The sequence below is a fragment of the Narcine bancroftii genome, chromosome 2 (genome assembly GCF_036971445.1).
Source record: "Narcine bancroftii isolate sNarBan1 chromosome 2, sNarBan1.hap1, whole genome shotgun sequence".
NCBI classification, from domain to species: Eukaryota; Metazoa; Chordata; class Chondrichthyes; order Torpediniformes; family Narcinidae; genus Narcine; species Narcine bancroftii.
The window spans coordinates 159,218,367-159,239,894 of record NC_091470.1 but is presented as its reverse complement, the minus strand read 5'-3'; the positions used below and the strand labels follow the sequence as shown (position 1 = coordinate 159,239,894).

Genomic DNA, 21,528 nt, shown 5'->3' with positions numbered 1-21,528 from the left:
AATTTATTGCCATGAGACCTAAAATTGCCCTTGCCTGCTGAAGGTAGTTGGTTATTAAGGGGGCAAAAAGCTATTAAAGTGCTAGGGTTCGAATCCTGTGCTGTCTGGAGGGATTTCTACATTTGCCCCGTGTCTGTGTGGGTTTCCTCTGGGCGCTCCCCGCCCTTCAAAACGTACAGGGGTTGTAGGTCAGCACAGGCTCATGAGCCAAAATGGCTTGTTACTGTGTTGTAGTCCAAATTTTAAAAAAATTCAAATCCGATTTTGTTAACGGCATTTTTTTTCTCGTGATGCTATTATAACTTGACGAGAACCATCTTTTCTGGAGCACGTGTTCAATACTACATATCCACTGTTCTAATCCATTTCTTGAGGCAGGAGAACATGATCCAGCCCTCATCGAGGGCTCAGTAGTGTAGAATGTCGAGAGCTTCTCGAGGTCAACATCACCAAGGATTTGTCCTGGAGCCTCCAAGTCGATGCAATCTCGAAGAAGGCTTGCCAACCTCTATACTTTGTGAGGTGTTTGAGGAGCTTAGTATGTCACTGAAGACTCTCGAAAACCTCTACAGGTGCACTGTGGAGAGCATTCTGGCTGGTTGGATCACTGTCTAGTGTGGAGATGCCAATTCTCAGGACAAGAAAAAGCTCCAGAGGGTTGTTAATATGGCCTGAGATGTCGCAGGCACCATCCATCGAGCAGCCTCTATCCTCGAGACCCCCACCACCAGGCCATGCCCTCTTTCTTCACTTTGCTACCATCAGGAAAAAGGTACAGGAGCTAAAGATGAGCACTCAGCGGCCATCAGATTCCTGAATGATCAATGAACCACAGACACTGCCTTACTTGAACTTTTTGTTCACTTTTTTTTTGTAAGGAGATTTATATGAAGGTTTGCACCATGACACTGCCGCAAAACAAATCTTGTGACTTATTCGTGACAATAACTTCTGATTCTGATGTGAGTTGCTTTGGCTGAAACATGGCTTCTGTGATTGGTAAGAAATTCACAGGGAACCTGAGGTGGATCATCACAAGATATAGTAGCAGTCGGCCCATTGGCCATTGAGTCTGCCCCGCCATTCTCATCATAATCTGATCCATTCTCCCGCTTAGTCCTTCTCCCTGGTTTTCTCCCCATAACCCTTGGTGCCCTGACTAATCAAATACTGTCAATCTCTGCCTTAAATGCACCCAATGACCTCTCTTCCACAGCTGCCTGCAAATTTCCACAAATTTACGACCCTCTGAGTAAAGAAATTATTCCTCATCTCTATTTTAAGTTGATGCCCTTTTATACTGAAATGCCCTCTTGTCCTAAAATCCCTTACCATTTCATCACCATCAACCATTTGGCACTTTTGTCTGAATGTTGTGATTGCTTTAGCATTGTTAATTACTGTAAGCTCGACCCCACAATCATTGAGGTAAACAGATGCTGGGGTTAGGTGCGATACACAAAGTGCTGGACCAACTTAGCAGAACATGCAGCAACCATTGAAAGTAAAAAGGCAGTCAACATTTCAGGCTTTTATTGAAAAATCTGGCAGACTCTTGAATAAAAATATGGGGATCTGGCTAACAAATATTGGAGGGAGGGTGGAAGAGATAAGCTGAGAAGTGATGGAGAGAGAGAGGACATTTTTGTTGATCATCAAGCAGGCACCTGAATAAAGTGGGGTTTGGAAGGGGGAGGAGCATAGGCGAACAGGTAAGAAGTGGATCCGCAATCATTGAGTATGGTTTTTCATCCCCACCTGCCTGTTAGTTGTTTAATTGAGCCTAACTTAAAAGGACAACTGTCAATATTTCAGTTGACTGAATGATTGCTGTTTTTAGAGCATTAAAGTTCCCTATAAAGTGGAATTAGCTTTTCTCTCCCAGTTAAACTGATTTTTCTCCCCATACCATTCATTCTTTTCTCCCTTTTTTTGACTCATTGTGATTGAGATTTCACTACAGCATGGTAACAGGGCCTTCTGGCCCATGAGCCCGTATTGCCCAATTACACCCAATTGACCTACTACCCCGTTACGTTTTGAAGGGTGGAAGGAAACTGGAGCAAATCCACGCAGACATTGTACAAATTCCTTACAGACAGCACTGGATTGTAACAGTGTTGTGCTAACTGCTATAATAAATGCCTTTACATAAATAAATGCGTGTGTGTGTATAATTTAGTGCCTTTAGTATCATTCTGATGTGATTTCCAAACTACATGCAGTGGTCTTGATTGTATCTCAGGGAAAAAAAAGTGTCAATTTTGGTGGAAAATCAAAAATGAAATGTCTACATTACAAAGCAATCTTGGTTTCATAATCGATGAATCATAAAAGCTTGTATGATACAGCAAGTAATTTGGAAAGCTAATGTTATTGGGGAATTGAACACAAAGATTGGAAGGTTATCCTTCAGGTAAATGGGATATTAATGATACGTCATTGGTCTCCTTACTCAAAGGAAGTTGATGTGTTGAAAACAATCTAGAAGATTCATTGTAATCATTTCTGAAAATTGCATATTTTTGATTGGGAATGCTAAATTTTTATCCTCAGGAGTTCAGAGGATTAAGGAAACCTGATTCAACCTAAAAAAAAATCCAGATGGATATGCATGTTGTGGGAGAATCTAGACTTAGGTGTGTTTTTTTAAAAAAGTCGTCACATACTTCAGAAGATGAGACAATTTTTTCCCTGAGGTTGTGAAGCTTAGAAACTCTGCTTCCAGTGGCTTTTGAAGACAAATCCTTGATTATGGTTAAGGCAGAAGCAGAATGAGAATGTCGAATTGCATTTACATTTAGATCAGCATTAGATCTCCAAAAGGCAAAGGAGGAAAAACCCAACACCCAACCCCAACCAACCAATTTTCCCTTGCAACCGCTGCAATCGTGTCTGCCTGTCCCGCATCGGACTGGTCAGCCACAAACGAGCCTGCAGCTGACGTGGACTTTTTACCCCCTCCATAAATCTTCGTCCGCGAAGCCAAGCCAAAGATCCCTTATGATGGAGATTAAAATTCTATCGAACCTTTGATTACTTGCAGCAATAAGATATCTTCAGACAATGTTAGTACAAGGTGTGATACGATGTTAGCTTCCTCATACTGCTGGAGGAAGTGTGTTGGGCAGCATCCATGGAGGGAAACGGACAGCAATGTTTCAGGTCAAAGCCCTGCTCCAAGCCCAGTTACAAAATTTCCACACATGCCTGGCTATATTCCTCAGCTGCCACTGTTCCGACTGCTTATTTGATTTTTGAGTCTTGATGACCACCATTATTCTGATAATTATCTTAGTTTCCCTTCCCCCCGCCCCCCCCAGCCCACAGTCTTTGTTCCCTTGCCTTTGATTCCACCCATCTCTCTTCCCCAACTGGTCTGGCATTGTAGAACTGGGGGAAATTATTAATCCAGAGATGATGGCTACTGTAGACTAAAGTTTTTTGGTGTTAATTTTTTGCAGAACCTTTTAAATCAGTGCAGAAAAAAAACTAGCCAGCTCATTGAAACTGTATCAGCATTTGGAACTACCCAAAACAAGAACACAAAATAGTGGAAATGTTCAATGGGTCAGGCAGCATATGTGGAAACAGAAACAGTTAATCCTACAGGTCAACAACCATCTAGAACTTTTTGGAGCTATCTAATTAATGACTTCCTGTTCCATCCCTATAGCATTATAAGATTTCCTTTCAGTTATTTTCTTATTTATACTTTGAAATGGAGCCTTGCTTCCTTGTTTCCGGTTTCACTTGGCATCCGTATGCTTCAATGATTGACACGTGCCATTGAGAGAAAGATGATTTTGAACACCCTGGTGAGCTGTGAGATTTTGCATAGCCAAAGTTTCATGGCTTTGATATTATTCTGTTTATGGATTAACTAATGGATTGTGCTTCATTGCAGCCAATCCGCAGCGCTCAGACTGCACCTGCCACTCAGGCGACGTCTCGCATAAAGAAGTTTGCAATTTACAGATGGAATCCAGATAAACCTGGAGACAAGCCTCGAATGCAAACCTATGAGGTTGATCTCAACGCGTAAGTCTCAAAATGAAATGCTACAAGATTTGCATTTAATTTCACAAAACATTTTTTGTTTTCTCCCTCTAATTATTTGTTTAATACAACTGTGCCCCTGCCTGCCTAACTGAAAGAGAGATTTTCATTGATTTCTAGCAGGAGTCCTGTAGAGAGAGGAAATGAAAAATGTCAACTAAATGCAAAATCCTTCACACAAAGGAAAAAAACCTTACCCTCTTGTCTAATCTGAGATGTAGCCAGTGAGAAATTTGTAAGGAGCGAAAACAGAATTTCTTCTGAATTTACTATTAATATTTTTTTTAATTAGTCCAAACTGAACATTTCTTGTATATTATCATACTGCCACTTATTTCTGCTGTAGTTCTTGGTCATGGTCTCGATTTCCTGAAGTTATTTTCTGAAAACAAAAGTTTATTGTAAAATGTTTTCTGATTTTTTTGAAACTTATCTCAGCCCTACGAACTTCTGTGAAATCTGCATTTCCTCAACCCTGGCCCCCCACATGATTTCTCTCACTTTCTTCACCACATCCTGATGACAATGGAAGCTTATTGACATACACAAATACATTGTAGAGTTGCACCAAGATACTTTATTGACCAAGATACTTTATTCGATTTCACGACAAAACTCCTCATGTTTGTATGCCTTCTTTGTGGTTGCCTGTGCTGGTTCCAGGAGAGGTCCTCCAAGATGTGAATTCATTGGAACGTTAAGGTACTAAACCCTCCCTGTTGGTGAAGCTGGGTATGTGGGTACCTCAGCTTTGCCTTCCTCAAGTCAACAATAAACTCCTTGATCTTGCTAAAATTGATAGCAAGATTGTTCTCCATCCTATACTCTGAGACCATACCTATTATTTGGCCAACAGATAGTGTGGTCAGCAAATCTATAGACTGCATTTGAACAGGACTTAGCTATTCAATTATGATTGTAGAGGGAGCAGAAAACAGAGACCGATGTGTCTTAGCTAAAGAATTCTCCTTTACCCTGATTTCTCTTTAGATGCTGATTAAAATTTGGCACCAAGTTGCTAAGTCACCTTCCTGATACCATTCCTTTGGGTGTTAAATTTTGTCTGATTAAGCTACTGTGAGGTGTCTTGACATGGTACTAAACATGATTTACAAGTGTGCGTTGTTTCACTTCACAGTTTTAACTGCTAACCTTCTGTAATTTGATACAGATGTGGTCCAATGGTACTGGATGCTCTTATCAAAATCAAGAATGAGATCGATTCCACACTAACTTTTCGTAGATCTTGCCGAGAGGGTGAGTATGTGGTGTGTGTTTTTATGGGGGTGGAGGTGTTGCTAAAATGAAACAATGGATCTTCATTGTTTGCATTTCAGATTATGTGGTGTGTAATCATAGTTTAATAAAGAATGCTATAGAGTTGTAATAAAAACAAATACTGGAGAATAATGTACTTTATATAGCAAAATTATCCTCAGGATAAAACAACAGCAAAACAAATGAGCTATCAAACAACCTTTATTGCATATCACGAGCAGGAGTGGGGAGCATAGAGGAGCAGCTGTCGCTACTCGTTTCCTTCTGCTATACCCACTCAATCAATGCAGTTTTGTTCGCTGTAAGTAGTCTTTTCAGGGTCGACATCAGATTCTCTGAGCAGCTGGCCTCAACTCGGAACATTCTTCAGTTACTTCTTGATAGGTCTCACACAGTATCTTCTTGTAGTTTTGATCACATGATGTCTGGCCCCTTTCCTTTGCTAACAAACTTATGTCAGTTTATTTTCTACAGCAGAAATCCCTTAGCACCCTTACATTTCCCTGCCCTCCCCTTCTACAGCAAAGTCTGAAACTTTGGTTTTGAATCTTTATCTTAACTATATAAAGGACACTGTTTGACCTGCTGAGTTTCTCCAGCGTTCTGTTTTTAACTTCAACCATGGTGTCTGCAGACTTTGGTGTTTTACTGCTATACACTTGTAATACACATGTTGGTTGTTTTCAACAGTAATGCAGAACCCTATTTTAAATCTCACCTTGGGGTTGGCCTAAAAGTTGTGTGAACAATTTTATTTGCACACCAGGGATCAGGTCTTTGCAGCTAATGGTTTGAAAAGTTTTTTTTTAAATTTCTTGGCCGATGGAGTGTACAACCACTGTTCTAATGAAGAAATTAATTGTTCATTTTAAACGGAGTCTCAGGAAAACATGGCAAGCAGAAAGGCAAAGAGAAATTGCCTCTTAAAGCTTGTCTCGGATCGGTGGCTAGGCAGACACTGCTGTTTCATGCAGTGCTGCCTCTGGTACTTCCCATCTCTCTTAAGCCGACGGACTCCCAATGTTAAAGTCTGCTGCACTGCAAACTTGTCTGTGAATAAAGAACACAGCGGAGAACCTCAGAACTAGTTTTAAAATACTTCAATTGTAACACCAGTGGGAGAGAGAGGGCAACACCGAAATATCAGTGATATTCCTATAGGTGCTGATACCTGTCTCAAAGTTGATACAGAAATGGGTCAATTTATATAGTAAATTTATGTACGACTTCACATGTTCTAACTAATTGGAAACTGCTTTCACATTTGTTCATAGACTCAGAATTTCTTTGATTAGTCAGAGAAGTCTACAAAAACCTTTTAATTACCTCTTAGCTTCACTTTCTCATTCAACACTGTCACAGCTAATGTCTCCTACAGATGTAGAATTGTTGCTCTTTCTTGATACGAGTGATTTATTTTGACAGCCCTTCTGGGGAGATGTAAACCTTAAGTGTTCTTTTTCAGAAAGTTCACTTTTAGTTAGAAAGTTCATCTAGAGTTACAATCCCATAATCCTTAGCAATAAGAGTTGGCCACATACAATGTAAAAAAAAAACTCCCAGAATTCTTTACAATGTCACAAAATAATGCTTAATTAACCACTAATTTTTACAGCAAGCCCTGGAAAATCAGGGTTGAATTCAACGTAAATTGTTATTAAATGAAAATGACTGAGGCACAGAGATTCATTGAAATATTGTAGTTACTAACGTGATTCTGGAGAAAATAACTAGTTCAATCCCCAAGGCATCTTGTTTAATCTGGATGCACCTGTACTTATGGTAAATTGAGACCAGGATTGTTATTTTTTTAAGCATTTTCTGTCTCTCTAGGAAGATATAAATTAAAATTCCTCTTTGGTCTTTATAATGTGGAACGTGTTCAAATGCTTCTCAGGCACTCGTGGTTGACATTATTTTGCATCACTGCTTTATCTTTAAATAACAAAGCAGTAATTTTAAAGGCTGATTATTTTGTACCTTATTGTACATGCAAAGTAGATTTGACAGATTTGCCATATGGAGCTTGAGTTTAATAGTTTAGAAAGTGTGATCAGTTCAACAAAGATTTCTGCTCTCAGGAATTTGTGGCTCCTGTGCCATGAACATCAATGGAGGGAACACTCTGGCATGCATCTGCAAAATTGACACTAATATTGACAAACTGTCGAAGATCTACCCCCTGCCTCACATGTATGTAGTAAAGGATCTTGTTCCGGTGAGATTTTACTCTTACCCTTTCATTCATAATCTTTGCACTTGCTTCATTTATTGTAGGGAGAAGTTTTGGTTTCTCTCTGTGCTGTTGTCCTCTCGTAATTGGCCATGTGCTAGATTAGTCGGTGGTTGTACGACTGAACTTATCATGATTGATCTCGAGGTGCACAGATTACAATCAGAACCCATTCTATCCCCCCACTCCCCCCAAACCAGAAGTGATTCATTTTTATAAAATCACTCAGATAAAGTTACTTCGTGTTGTATGCTCCGTTCTAGTCACCTCATTACAAGAAGGATGTGAACGCTATGGAGAGGGTGTAGAAGAAATTTACCAGGATGTTGCCTGGATTGGAAAATGAGTCTCATGAGATAAAGTTAGCAGAGCTGGGACTTTTTGGAGTGAAGGATAGCAAGAGACTTGAGACCTACAAGAATCTGAGAAGCATAGATAAGGTGGACAGCTAGCACATTTTTTTCCAGGGAAGTATTAGCAAACACATCTGTACAAAGTGAAGGGAAGAAAGTTTTGGGGAGACATCAGGGGGAAGTTTTTTTTAAAAAGCAGGAAGTTATGGGTGCCTGAAATGCATTGCCGGGGTGGTAGCGAAGGCTGGAACATTAGGGGCATTTAAGAGACTATTAGACAGGCATCTGGATGAAATAAAATAGAGGGTTACAGGGTAGGAAAGGTTTAGATTTTTTTCTTTGGTAGGAATATATGGGTCAGCACAACATTGAAGGGCCAAAGGGTCTGGAATGTGATGATTTAATTTCATGGCTTCCAATTACTTTTTTTGGTGTTACTTCCTTCAAACATTCCCCATGATCACCTGGTTACAGACTCGCTGTAAAATAGTGTGACATTGAATGCTCATTTAGACCTGCAGATTGCTGCATTAATGCAAACTCCACTTATTTGAAATACTGGTTAGAACCACTTGCAAAATGAATTCTCTTTTGCTGTCAATATAATTGTTGTTTGTTGTCTATATCAACGATCTGGTTGTTAACGTGGGAAATTTGATCAGCAAGTTTGCTGATGACACCAAGATTGGGGATATGTGGACAATGAGGAAGGTTTTCAAAGCATGAAGAGGGATCTGGACCAACTGGAAAAATAGGCCAGAAAATGGCAGATGGAAATTAATGCAGACAAGTGTGAGGTGTTATATTTTGGAAGTCCTAACCAAGGTAAGGACATACACAGTAAATGGTAGGGCACTGAGAAGTGTAGAGGGCAAAGGGATCTGGGAATACAGATGCATAATCCCCTGAAAGTGGTGTCACATGTAGACAGGGTGGTAAAGAAAGCTTTTGGCTTCTTAGCCTTCAAAAATTAAAGTACTGAATACAGGACTTGGTATGTAATGGTGAGGCCAAATATGGAGTATTGTGTGCATTTCTGGTCACCTAACTGCAGGAAGGATATCCGTAAGATTGAGTGTGCAGAGAAGATTTACTAGGATGTTGCTGGGTCTTCAGGAGTTGAGCTACAGGGAATGGTTGGGACATTATTCCTTGGAGCGTAATGAGGAGAGATTTGATAGAGGTTTAAAAATTGAAGGGAATAAACAGAGTAAATGCGATTAACTGCAATCTTTCCACTTGGATTTGAAGAGATAAATGAGAGGACATGGCTTTAGGGTGAAAGATTTAGGGGAACTTCTTCACTCAGAGAGTGGCGGGAATTTGGAACACGCTGCCATCTGACTTGGTAAATGTGGGGTTACTCTTAAGTGCTAAGAATAAATTGGATAGATAAATGGTTGGAAGTGGTCTGGAGGTTTATGGAATTGGCGCAGGTCATTGAAACTAGAGGAATGATGTTTTGGCACCAACTTGAAGTGCCAAATGGCCTGTTTTCTATGCTGTAATTTTCCATGGTTTCTAATGCATTGATGTATTCCAATTTGCTTTGATGCTCTTCTCCTTTCCTCCAGGACCTCAGTAACTTTTATGCTCAGTATAAGTCAATAAAACCATATTTGCAGAAGAAGGATGAATCTCAAGCAGGCAAGGATCAGTACCTGCAGTCAATTGAGGATAGACAAAAACTGGTAAGGCTGCAAGAGTGATATGGGGATAAGGCTGGGATTGGTTATTGAAAGGGAAAGATCAGCCATGATCCGATAAATGGCGGTGCTGGCTTGAAGGGCCAATTGGCCCACTCCAGCACCTATTGTCTATTTTTTCAAGATTTTATTTTATTTTTTTTAAACTTTATTTAAAATTTTATGACATGAATAAAATAAAAATTACATTTAAAGAAATAATAAAAAATAAGATAATAAAAATTAGAATACTACATCATTAAACTACACAAATTAACCCCCCCCCAATAATTATAACACAACATTAATCATCTAATTTAAAATTAGTCCAACCCTCCCCCCAAAATAAAGAGTGAAGAATTAATTAACAATATTGTAAATAAAATAGAAAAAACCCCACTTACAAAAAAAGGATAAAACTTAACAACAAAAAAAATTACTAACAACAAAAAAAAATATCAATACTAAAATAATACCCTTAAACATATATTTAAATCAAACATAATACATGTATTTAACAAATGAAATCCACTTTAAAACTAAGTTCAAATATTAAAATCATATATCAACCACATATGTTATTCAAAAAAATCATAATTAATAATACATAAATACAGAATTTCCATTAATACCAAGTTTCTTTTATAATTCATCGAGAGAACAAAAACATCCCTTAGAAAAACAATCAGATAAACTTTTTATTCCCTTCCCCTCCCCTTATATAAAAAAAGAAAAAAGTTCAAATTCTTATAAAATTCTCCATATTCTTCATTTATAACATCTTCAAAATTCTCTATCGAAATTAACTTAATTTTATTAAACTCTTCTCCCTCAATGTATTTGTACTTAATTTTCTTCTTTTTCTTCTTATCACCTTTCCCCTCATCTTCCTCTTCATCTAATTCAACATCCTCAATTTTTGACTTCTTATCTTCTGTGACATCATCCTCTTAAAAAAGAAAGAAAAAAGAGAAAAAAAAGGAGAGAAAAAAAACCTCCTAATTCCCTCTCAATTACAATCAGAAAACAAAGAGTTTAAAAAAAAATTATTTATTTAAAAAAAAATAAAAAAACCTTCACTTCTTAACCCAAAAATTAAAAAGAAAAAAAACAGGTCGGAGGTCACAACTACCTCCTCCTGTTTAAACCGCCCAAAACGGTAACTCCCCCAAAATATTGGGTGTGAGATAACTCACAGGTAGCTGATGACTTCTGGAAACTAGTGCCCACCCAGTTCCCTCTCCCAACTCCCATTTCATTAAACTATCATCATTATTTAAACTATTTAAACTCTTCTCAAAAAAAAGATAAAAGATTTAATTTTTTAAATCAACATTACAACTTCGGTCACCACTGCTTCCATTTCTTTTAAAAAAACTGGATCCCACCTTACATCTCTACTCTCTTTGGAGACCTTGAAGGACTACATCGTTCCTGAAACTGCATGATTGGTAGAGACTGAGCAAAATCCATATCCTCTTTAGGATTGTCAAAGAACTTTGGCTAATTTCCATCCTAAAAAATCTTCAGTACTGCAGAATACCTGAATGTTCCCTTATGTCTTTTTTTCCACAACCGTTCTTTCACAGAATTAAATTCGCGTCGTTGAAGCATAATTTCTTGACTCAAATCTTGATAGAAGAAAACAGGATTATTCTGAACCATCAAAGGAGATCTATTTTGCTGGGCATTTCTAATAGCTGTACGTAAAGTTGTCTCTCTGTCACAATAGTTTAAACAACGGATCAAAACAGATCTTGGATTCTGTCCTGAAAAAGATTTTCTTCTTAAAACTCTATAAGCACGTTCCTGTATTAAACCTTAAGGGAATTTATCCTGTCCTAACACTCATGGAATCCATTCAGTAAAAAATTTTTTTGGATCTGGTCCTTCTATGCCTTCTGGCAAACCAACAATTTTCACGTTGTTCCGTCTAGATTGATTCTCCAAATAATCAACCTTTTTTGCTAAATTTTTATTTTGGATCTGCAATGTTTCAGTTATTCTATTTTCATCTTGCAGTTGATCCTGTGCATCGACTAAACCTTGATCACACATTTCAAATCTTTCAATGGTTTCAAGCTTAAAAGCTCCATTAATGACTTCCGCCATCGCATTAATCTTGGAAATAAACAGGTTCACAAAATTAGCTAAGTGACTCGATACAGAATATATCTTATCTTCAAGATCCTTAACAGACATTTCAACAGAAGTAGATTCAGGCATAATGGGGTCTTGCTGTTCCTTAGAGACCACGGGATCTTCTGTCCCTTCCCTTAATTTAGTATCTTTTCTAGCAGTTTGACTTCGTATAAAAATCCCTCTCAAAGTCCCCCCAGCAATGCCAGGAGACTGAAGATCAGGGTTATCTTTAAGCCAAATCTCTTTAATCATCTTCACTGAATCGATGTCTGGAAAAACCGTTGTAATTGAAGATGCATTTTGCAGCGCCACCACTATAGCAGTCGAATGACAACTCTTTAACTCTCCAGCTGGTGGTGCCCCAGCTGATTCAACTGTCAAAGCCTCAGCAACAGCACCCACAGTGGCCACCGTGCGAAACACTGGCACCCGTCCAGCCCCTTGTTCTGAAAGCTGTTGAGTGCGACCTTCAGAGAGCCTCACCGGCTTAAAACGAAGCTTCAATGCCGAACTCTGCACGTTCTCCCCTGGATCCATTCTACGCTGAGTCCTGGCTTCTTGTAAACAAGTAGGCTCAGACAATTTCGGAAAATGTAGTTTTTTAACAGTCTGTTGATATTTTCTTTTACCTTTTTTTTTGCATATAAACCATTAGGTACTAATCCAACACCTCTTATTATTTATAAACTTTTAAAAGAACTTTAACGGGCACTTAAAGACAAAACAATAAATCAGAGTCAGGAGAGGTCTGGAAGGCACGTCTGTTCCCTACGCCATCTTGCCACGCCCCCCTCAAGGTTTTATTTTAGTGATGCAATTCATGTTCATTGCATGCTATTTGCTTGAAATGTGAAATAAACATCATTCGCTTGCATTAAATTAATTGAAAAAGGGCAGCACGGTTGGCATAGCGATTAGCGTAATGCCTTTACAGCACCAGTGATTGATTCCCACACAGTCTGTAAGGATTTTTTACATTCCCTCCCCCCCCCCCCCCCCATGTCTGCATGGGTTTCCTCCCACCCTTCAAAAACTAACCAGGGTGAAAATTGGGTGACACAGACTCGTAGGGCCAAAATGGCCTGTTACAGTGCTCTATGTTTAAATTTTTAAAAATTTAAAACTGGAGTTACAAGTTGATCCTCATCAATGTTGCTCAAGAACAGTTTTCATGAAAATATTGGTTCAGATAAACAGCGTGACTTCATAGCTGCTGCTCATTCCAATCTCTTTTGGACAAGGTTGAAATGATTAGTGATTGCATTCATTTGCCATACCAAGTTCTTGGAATTTTGTACAAATGGTCTTGAATCATTGCATTAAGAGCTGTGAAATAACCTTAAGGTGCTGTTAAGTGGAGTTATAATATGTGCATAACCTGGCAATAATGGCACCCACATGCACTTGGTGCCATTGCTTCTCTATGTAAAGGTAATGGTTCTAGAGGGTGTCATTGAAGTCCCCCTTAGCAACTTGTTACAGTACATGTTGTAGCTGGTTCACACTGTCTATGATGTGAAGGTGGTGATTTTTAAAAAAAGTGTTTGGAATTGGAATACAGTAAAACTTCAGTTCTGACAGATTTTTCAGACTATTGGTCTAATTAATATACCAGCAGTTTTTAAATTCTATTTATTTTAAAAACATGTTGCATATTACAATAACAATGGTCAGGAAGATTGAGATCAGGGCAGTAGACGTTGTTGGCTGGACCTCAGCAAGGCCTTTTGACAGGGCATTGCATGATGGGTGGATCCAGAAAGTTTCACACGAGTTCATCCCATGTGTATGCTTGCAAGAAGAAATGTTAATGTATCTCAAAATTTAGACATACAGCACAGTAAAAGGCCTTTCCGGCCCATAAGTCTGGGCTGTCCAATCACACCCAATTGACCAACAATTCCTGTACATTTTAAAGGGTGGGATGAAACCAGAGCTGCACACAGGAAACACATGCAGGCATGAGGAGAACATACAAACACTCCTTACCAACAGCACCGGATTCCAACCAGGGCTGCTGGTTCTGGTAACAGCATTGCGCTAACCGCTACACTAGCCGTGCCACCTAATTTGAAACAGGAAAATTGGCTTGGTGGTAGGAAAGAGGGAGGTGATGGAGGGTTGTTTTTCTAGACTTGGATCAGTGTTGGGCCCACTGTTTGTCATTTGTATTAACGATATGGGTGAGAATGTAGGTGGCAAAGTTGGTAAATTTGTGGATAACACTATATTTTATGATTTAAGGAACAGCAAAGATGGTTATCTAAGATTGCAACGGGATCTTGATTGATTGGGACAATGGATCAAAGAATGGCAGCTGGAGTTAAATTTGGATTTGTTCTAGAACAAATAGAAATCAATACATTCAGGTTGATGGTAGTGAAAAGGGCTTTTGGTTGCTTTGTCAGTCAGGGCATTGAGTACAGAGTTACTTTGCTAAGGCCACATTTGGAATATATACTACTGGTATGTGCAGTTCTGATTGCTTTGCTATTAGGAAAAATATCTTTAAATTGAAAAAGATACAAAAGAGAGGCTGGATAGTTGTTCTTTGATTCCAGTCCTGACATGTCCTTTAAACAGAATAATTGGTGTCAGACCATTTGTTGGTGGCATATAATTCTGCTTCTGAAGGTCGACAATCCCATGGAACACCAGCTTTGAATTGTCTTCAGTCTACGCCATTTTAATTTTCTTTAAGGCATATAATAAAGGATGTCCTCAGAGTAAAGTTATTTCCATAAAAACTTTATAGAGGTCATACTAATTAATATTACTGGTAGTTTAGCTGCTGAATATGAGATCAAATTCGCTTTTTAGTTTCACCTGCCACAGGATCTATCAGCAGGCCGTGTCCTTTCGTACTCTGGTTTACTAAAACCATTTGTGATTTATAATGAGAGTCCAACCCAGGTTTTTCCCCATGGATTTGCCTCTTTCAGTACTAACAAATAGTAATTCAGTATGGAAGACTACAGATTCATTAGTTAAAGGAGGATGCTGGGAAATTAACCAGGAAATAACTTGATGCAGTCTGGTTTTGTACAAGTGCATCTCTAGTCAGTATGCCCTCCTTGTGGAACAAATCTGTAAGGAGACTGTTGTGTAGCTCTTAGTTTGTGAGAGGGACCTTGTAGTGTTGACTGGGTTTGTCATTAATTTTCATCGAGTTGAGTGATTAGGTCAATGTCGGTTGGTGAATCTAGTTTTATTGCTTTTAGTATGATAACTAAAGTGCCAGTTGATGAAGTAGACAAAGACGATGTGGTCAAATAATAATCATAGCTTTTATTAGCAGAAACTCATGGTACAATAATGAAAGACAATAGTTATACCCAAGGGGAGTGTCTTTACCAGTAGAGATAATGCACGGCCAATGTTAGTACAGCAAGGCTCGCCAGAGGGGAGACAGGCAGACATTCACCACAGTCTCCCCCCCCCCCCCAGCAGAAGAAGGGTTAAAATCAAAAGGACAGCTGCTAGGAAAGACTGAAGCAAGCGAAACATGGATACCATGTTTGGCATTGAGATACTCTTAACAGCCAAAATATGCCAGTATCTAGCAAGCAATCAAAATATAATGAGATATTTTATGAATACTTCTCAAAACAGGTAGCTCCTTGGAAATTGGTACAGGTCCTGGGTCTGTAGTGTGGGAAGGACTGACTTCTGGACCCGCTCCAGAATCGTCAGCATGGCCATCTGAAAGCTTACTAGGGGTCAGAGGCTGGGGGGGTGAGCCCAATCTCTCAGGCTCACTCTGAGTAGGGGTGTGAGGAAGGGGTGAACCAGGCGAGGCCAGATCTTAGGGTTACAGTGTCAGTACTTCCGTCTGGGAATTTAACATGAGTATAGTTAGGGTTAGTATGCAGTAGCTGAACTGGTTGGACTAGGGGGGCTGTTTTACATGCCCAAGCGTGGCTCTTCAGCAAAATGGTTCCAGGCTCAGATAAACAGGCTGGCCAGTCCATCAAAGTTCCTGATTTCCTCGGAAAGGCAAACATACGTTCATGAGGTGTTTGATTTGTTGCAGCACCACCTGCCACCGGGTAACAGGTTAACCATGTGTTTTTAAAGCAAGATTAACAGTCTTCCAGACTGTGACATTGGCCCTCTCGACCTGCCCATTGCCCTGTAGGTTGTATCTCGTGGTATGGCTGGTGGCAATCCCCTTCTGTAGCAGGGCTCATGAATGTAATTGGGGAAACTGAAAATTCTGTCAAGTGACTTAATGACAGATGCTGACGAGACGACAAGGCAGGGTTTCGCAAAGGGAAACCTGGAATATTCGTCAATTACAGTAAGGAAATATACATTTTTGTTCTTGGAAGGTAACGGTCCTTTAAAATCTAAGCTAATCCTCTCAAAAGGTCAGGTTGCCTTCATGAGAGTGGCCTCCGGAGCTTTGAAGTATTGCAGTTTGCATTCTGCACAAACGGGACAGCTTTTAGTCAGTTTCCTGACTTCTTCCAGAGAGTAAGGAAGGTTGTTAGCCTTTATATAGTGGAAGAACCTCATGACTCCTGGGTAGCAGTCTGCTATGGATCTCTTTTAGCCGCTCCAGCTGAGCACCAGCAGCAGATCGTGACAATGTGTCAGAGGGACCATTTAACCCTGCCCGGTCTGTACTGGATCTCATAATTATAAGTCGAGAGTTCTATTTGCCATCTTATCGTTCTTGATTTTACTTTTGTGTTTAGTACTGAACACTTAGGCTACAGATTTCTGATCAGTAACGAGAGTAAATTTTCTGCCGGCTAGAAAGTGTCTCTAGCACCGAACAGCTTCAATAATAGCCTGGGCTTCTTTTTCAATGGCAGGATGTTAACTTCAGGTCCACGTAACGTGCGGGAGAAGAATGCCACAGGTCTGCCCTTTTGATTAAGGGTTCCTTGTTAATGGACGAGAGTGCAGCTTTGGCAATATCAGCTTTAATTCTCTCGAAAGCCTTCAAGGCCATTGGAGAGAGAGGAAAAGATTTAGTGTTAAACAGAGGGCGTGCCTTTGTGACATAGTTCCGAACCCATTTGCAGTAGTAGGAAAAGAATCCCATATACCTTTTAAGGGTTTTTGCTGAGTCTGGGGGTGGTAGCTTCTTAAAGGGGACCATTCTTTCCGGGTCGGGGCGGATTTCACCTTTGCGGACAATGTAGCCCAGAATGGGTAGCTCTGACGCATTGAATACACATATGCCTCCGTTAAATGTCTGGTTGAGTTCTTTAGCTGTTGTCGTGCTCAGCCTGTGTTTTGCCACAGATAGGGAAACGTATCCTAACAATCTTATCCATTTCCCTCTAAAACACAGACACACTATTAGTGACCCCAAAAGGTACCCTTTTAAACTGGTATAACCCCCCCAGCAGCCTCAAAAGCCGTATAGGGATTTGGTGATAACCTGCTTTGAGGTCGATAATGGAGTACACTTTGTATTGCGCTATCTGATTAATAATTTCATTGATGCGTGGCAGGGGGTAGGCATCCAGGTTAATGTAATGGTTGATTGTCTGGCTGTAGTCAATAGCCAGTCATCTCTTAGTGTGATTTTTCACTACCACCACTTGGGTCCGCCTCGGACTCTTACTAGGTTCAATTCTTTGGCTTGGCTTCGCGGACGAAGATTTATGGAGGGGTAATGTCCACGTCAGCTGCAGGCTCGTTTGTGGCTGACAAGTCCGATGCGGGACAGGCAGACACGGTTGCAGCGGCTGCAGGGGAAAATTGGTTGGTTGGGGTTGAGTGTTGGGTTTTTTCCTCCTTTGTCTTTTGTCAGTGAGGTGGGCTCTGCGGTCTTCTTCAAAGGAGGTTGCTGCCCGCCGAACTGTGAGGCGCCAAGATGCACGGTTTGAGGCGATATCAGCCCACTGGCAGGCACCAAGAGATTTCTTTAGGCAGTCCTTGTACCTCTTCTTTGGTGCACCTCTGTCACGGTGGCCAGTGGAGAGTTCGCCATATAACACGATCTTGGGAAGGTGATGATCCTCCATTCTGGAGACGTGACCTACCCAGCGCAGCAGTCTCTGGGACCCCGCTTTGATAAACTCACGATCCTCTTTGCTGTAAGAATGGCTCTAAGTGGTAATCGGCTGACACTCAGGGGAAAAATCACTGAAAAGGGAAGGAGCTTTGATCTTTAATGCGGACAGACCGCAGTAACTAGCGTGGGGGATGGTAAGTGTGGGTAGTGGCCCACTGAAATTTAACACTACACTGTTCATCTGAGATTGAATATCTAACCCCAGTAACATGGGGGCACAGAGCTCCGGCATAATAAAGAGCAACACATCAGCAAGGCAATGTCCCTGCAAATTTAAAGTAACTTTACACTTGTCCCGTACAGTTTATGTAAGTTCACTACAAGCTTTCGGTTTGTTAGATATCTCCGCAAATTTAAGGCTCTGGCAACTTTCTCGTGGATGTAGCTGTCAGTACTCCCTGAGTCTATTAGACAATCAAGAGTCTCACCATTCACCTCGCCCTTCATAGTCGACTGTTCCAGTCTGTAACATCCCCCAAGCTTTACAGTCAATTGAGCTATTACAGGGGATCTCACCTCGGCATCACTTGGTCGATTCAGCCTGTTCATCTGAAGATTCCCCCTTTTCACAGTTGTCTTCCATTCCTGCAGCTCCAGGATGCATTTTCTTGGTGCTTCTTCCTCTTATCAGTGGGAATACTTTTCGCCTTACACGCTTTAGCAAAGTGGCCGAGTTTCCCACAATAGCTGCAGGTAGCAAATCAAGCCAGGCACTTCTGTCTGGATGTTTCCTTTTCGGTTTCTAGCATTTCACTGGACCACAAGCCTCTTCTCAGTGTTTTGGCTAGAGTGACTGCCCGGTTGTAGGTTAAGGGCTCCGTCTCCAGCAGCCTCAGATGTAACTGGAGTCAATCCCGTTGACTAAAGCATCCAGCTTTAAGGCATTGCAGTGTTGTTGCACATTGACTGCCCTGACATCACATTTATCAGTGAGTCGAAAGCCAGTGGATAGGCAGCATCACTTTCCCTGGGTTTCTGGCGTCTAGTCAGCAACTGGTGTCGAGCAAGCACCACATTCTCTGGGGCTGTATAGTAAGCAGTCAGACGTTCCCGGGCTATAGCCAGAGTGGTAGCTCCTTACATTACGGTGAAAGGGACCTCACCCAGCAGAGAGTTCATTCAGGTGGCCCCATTGTATCGCCTCATCGACCACGTTGTTTCGAGCCATGTAGTAATCGAAACAAGCAATCCAGTGGTTGAAAATTTCCTCGGGCCAGACTGGTTGATTATCAGCCGCTCTGGCTTGAATGCTGCATCCATTTCTGCTAATAAAATTGAAGTGCCAGTTGATGAAGTAGACAAAGGTGATGTGGTCAAACAATAATCATGGCTTTTATGAGCAGAAACTCATGGTACAATAATGAAAGACAATGGGTGTATATACAGTTATATCCAAGGGGAGTGTCCTTACCAGTAGAGATAATGCATGGCCAATGTCCGTACAGCAAGGCTCGCCAGAGGGGGGACAGGCATTCACCACAGAAGTGATACAACTCAATGGGCTGTGTTGATTTCAGAGACAGTTGAGAATGGACTTTAAATATGGATAGAATGCTGAAGCTTTAATGATGCAATGTTCTGTTGTGCAATCGATGTTTGTTTGAACTGTTCTTACTATTTCAGATCATGAAGATTCTATATGTATCTTGTGTAACTGGTCTCAGTAGTTTGAGTTCTTAATCTATAAATAAATTTGGTGCTGCCTGAGTGTACATTGTTTCCTTTAAACTGGTCTAAGGCACCATTTTGAATATTGAGGCAGTTTATTTTACTGCCTGATGGAACTTCTTTTAAAAAATCTTGGAGAATTATATATTTTTTGTTGAAATTTAAAGTAAATGAACTTGTTCTCTCTGCCAGGATGGGCTATATGAGTGCATCCTCTGTGCCTGTTGCAGTACGAGCTGCCCCAGTTATTGGTGGAATGGCGATAAGTACTTGGGTCCTGCAGTGCTGATGCAGGTAAATCTATTAATTCCTTGTTGATTCATGAGTATTGCTCACTGAATACTTTTAACAGCTCTAGCTGTAATTTTTAGATTCTCAACTTTGCCTCTGCCATTCATTGACCCAGTTAATTAAGTGCTTTTACCTGCTTCTCTTCAGTCTGATCCCTATATTCACTGCTTCCTTTTCTCAGCCCTGAACCAAATTTGATCACTATATATCTACCTTGAAGACTATAACCCCCCCCACCCCCCAAGTAAATAAATTTCTTCTCCCATTCTCGACTTCCATCTAGAGGAAATAATAGCCTTTAGTAGTTTTGTATGTTCTCACTGAGATAACCCACACTTTTAAGTCTCAATGAGCATGAAATTATACTACACTGACTCCCAGATATCTCCAACTTTAACTATGGAGAACAGCCCCCACACTAGTGCTTGGAATTTGCTGTAGTTGGCACCACCTTTTTTTGGGTACCAGAGGATTTATCCAGTTTAATTTGATAGTTTTGTATTATCGTTGGACCTTTTGACTCATGTTTACATTTCAGGCATATCGTTGGATGATTGACTCGAGGGATGATTTCACAGAGGAACGCCTTGCTCAGCTACAGGATCCCTTCTCCATCTATCGCTGCCATACTATAATGAACTGCACAAGGACATGTCCAAAGGTATGCGATTGTACCACCAGACATCACAGAAGCAGCTTAAAATGTTTTGGAAAAAAATGGTTTTAACAGGAAATTCTCTAGAAACCAATTTTGTATCTAAAGTTAACTAGTTGTCTTATTGCTGTTATGTAAGAAAGAGAGCAGATAAGAACATGCCAAATTAACGAGAAGGTTGTAGGCTTGGGAATCCAATTCAGATCTGCAAGTACAAGAATGAGTGGAATGTTAAGATACGGGCAGCAAAGGTTTGTGATCAAAATGAAGTAAAATGCCATATTGCTATTAAGGAACACGAACTCTTAAGTAACTCGATTTTCTGTAAAAATACAAAATTAGATGCTGCAGATCTGATATGGCTCATTGTTTATGGAAACAGTTAACGTTTCAGATGGACAACGGAATTAGGTATGGTTAGAAAACGAGCATGTTTTAAGGAGGAAGAACAAAGGATATTTTTGGATGGAGACGTAAAAGAATATGAATGAAAACAATGCAAGTCTTGATAGACCAGAAATATTTAGCATTTTCAATTGTTAACAGTGAGATTAAAGGCAGGTTTGTTTCCTTCTCCTCAAATTTGTATACAAAGCTTTCATAACTTAATCTTTATGAAATTTTTATTTGAATTGAATAATTTCCTTTTAGGGTTTGAATCCAGGTCTAGCGATTGCTGAGATTAAGAAGATGATGGCATCGTATCAAGCTAAAGCAACAGCAGCATAGAACGTGGGTATGGATTGGCTTATATGCTGTAATTACTGAAAATCTAGAGCATCCGATAAAACTAATGGAATTGATTAGTGGTTTTAATTGATACTGTATTTGTTTAGAAACATTTGTTTGCACATCTCTAAAACTTAAATGTTGATAATGAATTCGACAAAGATTTTTCCAATCATTTGCAATGACATGGGTAGAAGATTAATGCAATTGTAATTCTTAATGACATTGCCATGGCATAGAAATAAAATCTTTATATATTGTTCAAACAAACATTTGCATTAACATTGCTTTGTAAAAGTAGGACAGTAAAATGTAACAGCTCTTGTCCTGTAAACTGCACATATTATAAAAGTCTGTACAAATAAAAAAAAATTATATATAAATTTGATTAGTTAAAAATG

The 21,528-nt window shown here is 40.0% G+C and overlaps 1 protein-coding gene across 1 annotated transcript in view; it reads left to right on the top strand.

Moving 5' to 3' along the window:
- The window catches only part of sdhb (succinate dehydrogenase complex, subunit B, iron sulfur (Ip)), a 22,128-nt gene extending 600 nt beyond the window's left edge, over positions 1-21,528 (top strand). The window contains exons 2-8 of the mRNA XM_069918929.1: positions 3,908-4,041; positions 5,231-5,316; positions 7,419-7,555; positions 9,498-9,614; positions 19,645-19,746; positions 20,282-20,404; positions 21,050-21,528. Coding sequence (XP_069775030.1) covers positions 3,908-4,041; positions 5,231-5,316; positions 7,419-7,555; positions 9,498-9,614; positions 19,645-19,746; positions 20,282-20,404; positions 21,050-21,127 — 777 coding nt within the window. The 3' untranslated portion in view covers positions 21,128-21,528. The remainder of the gene's footprint in view (positions 1-3,907; positions 4,042-5,230; positions 5,317-7,418; positions 7,556-9,497; positions 9,615-19,644; positions 19,747-20,281; positions 20,405-21,049) is intronic.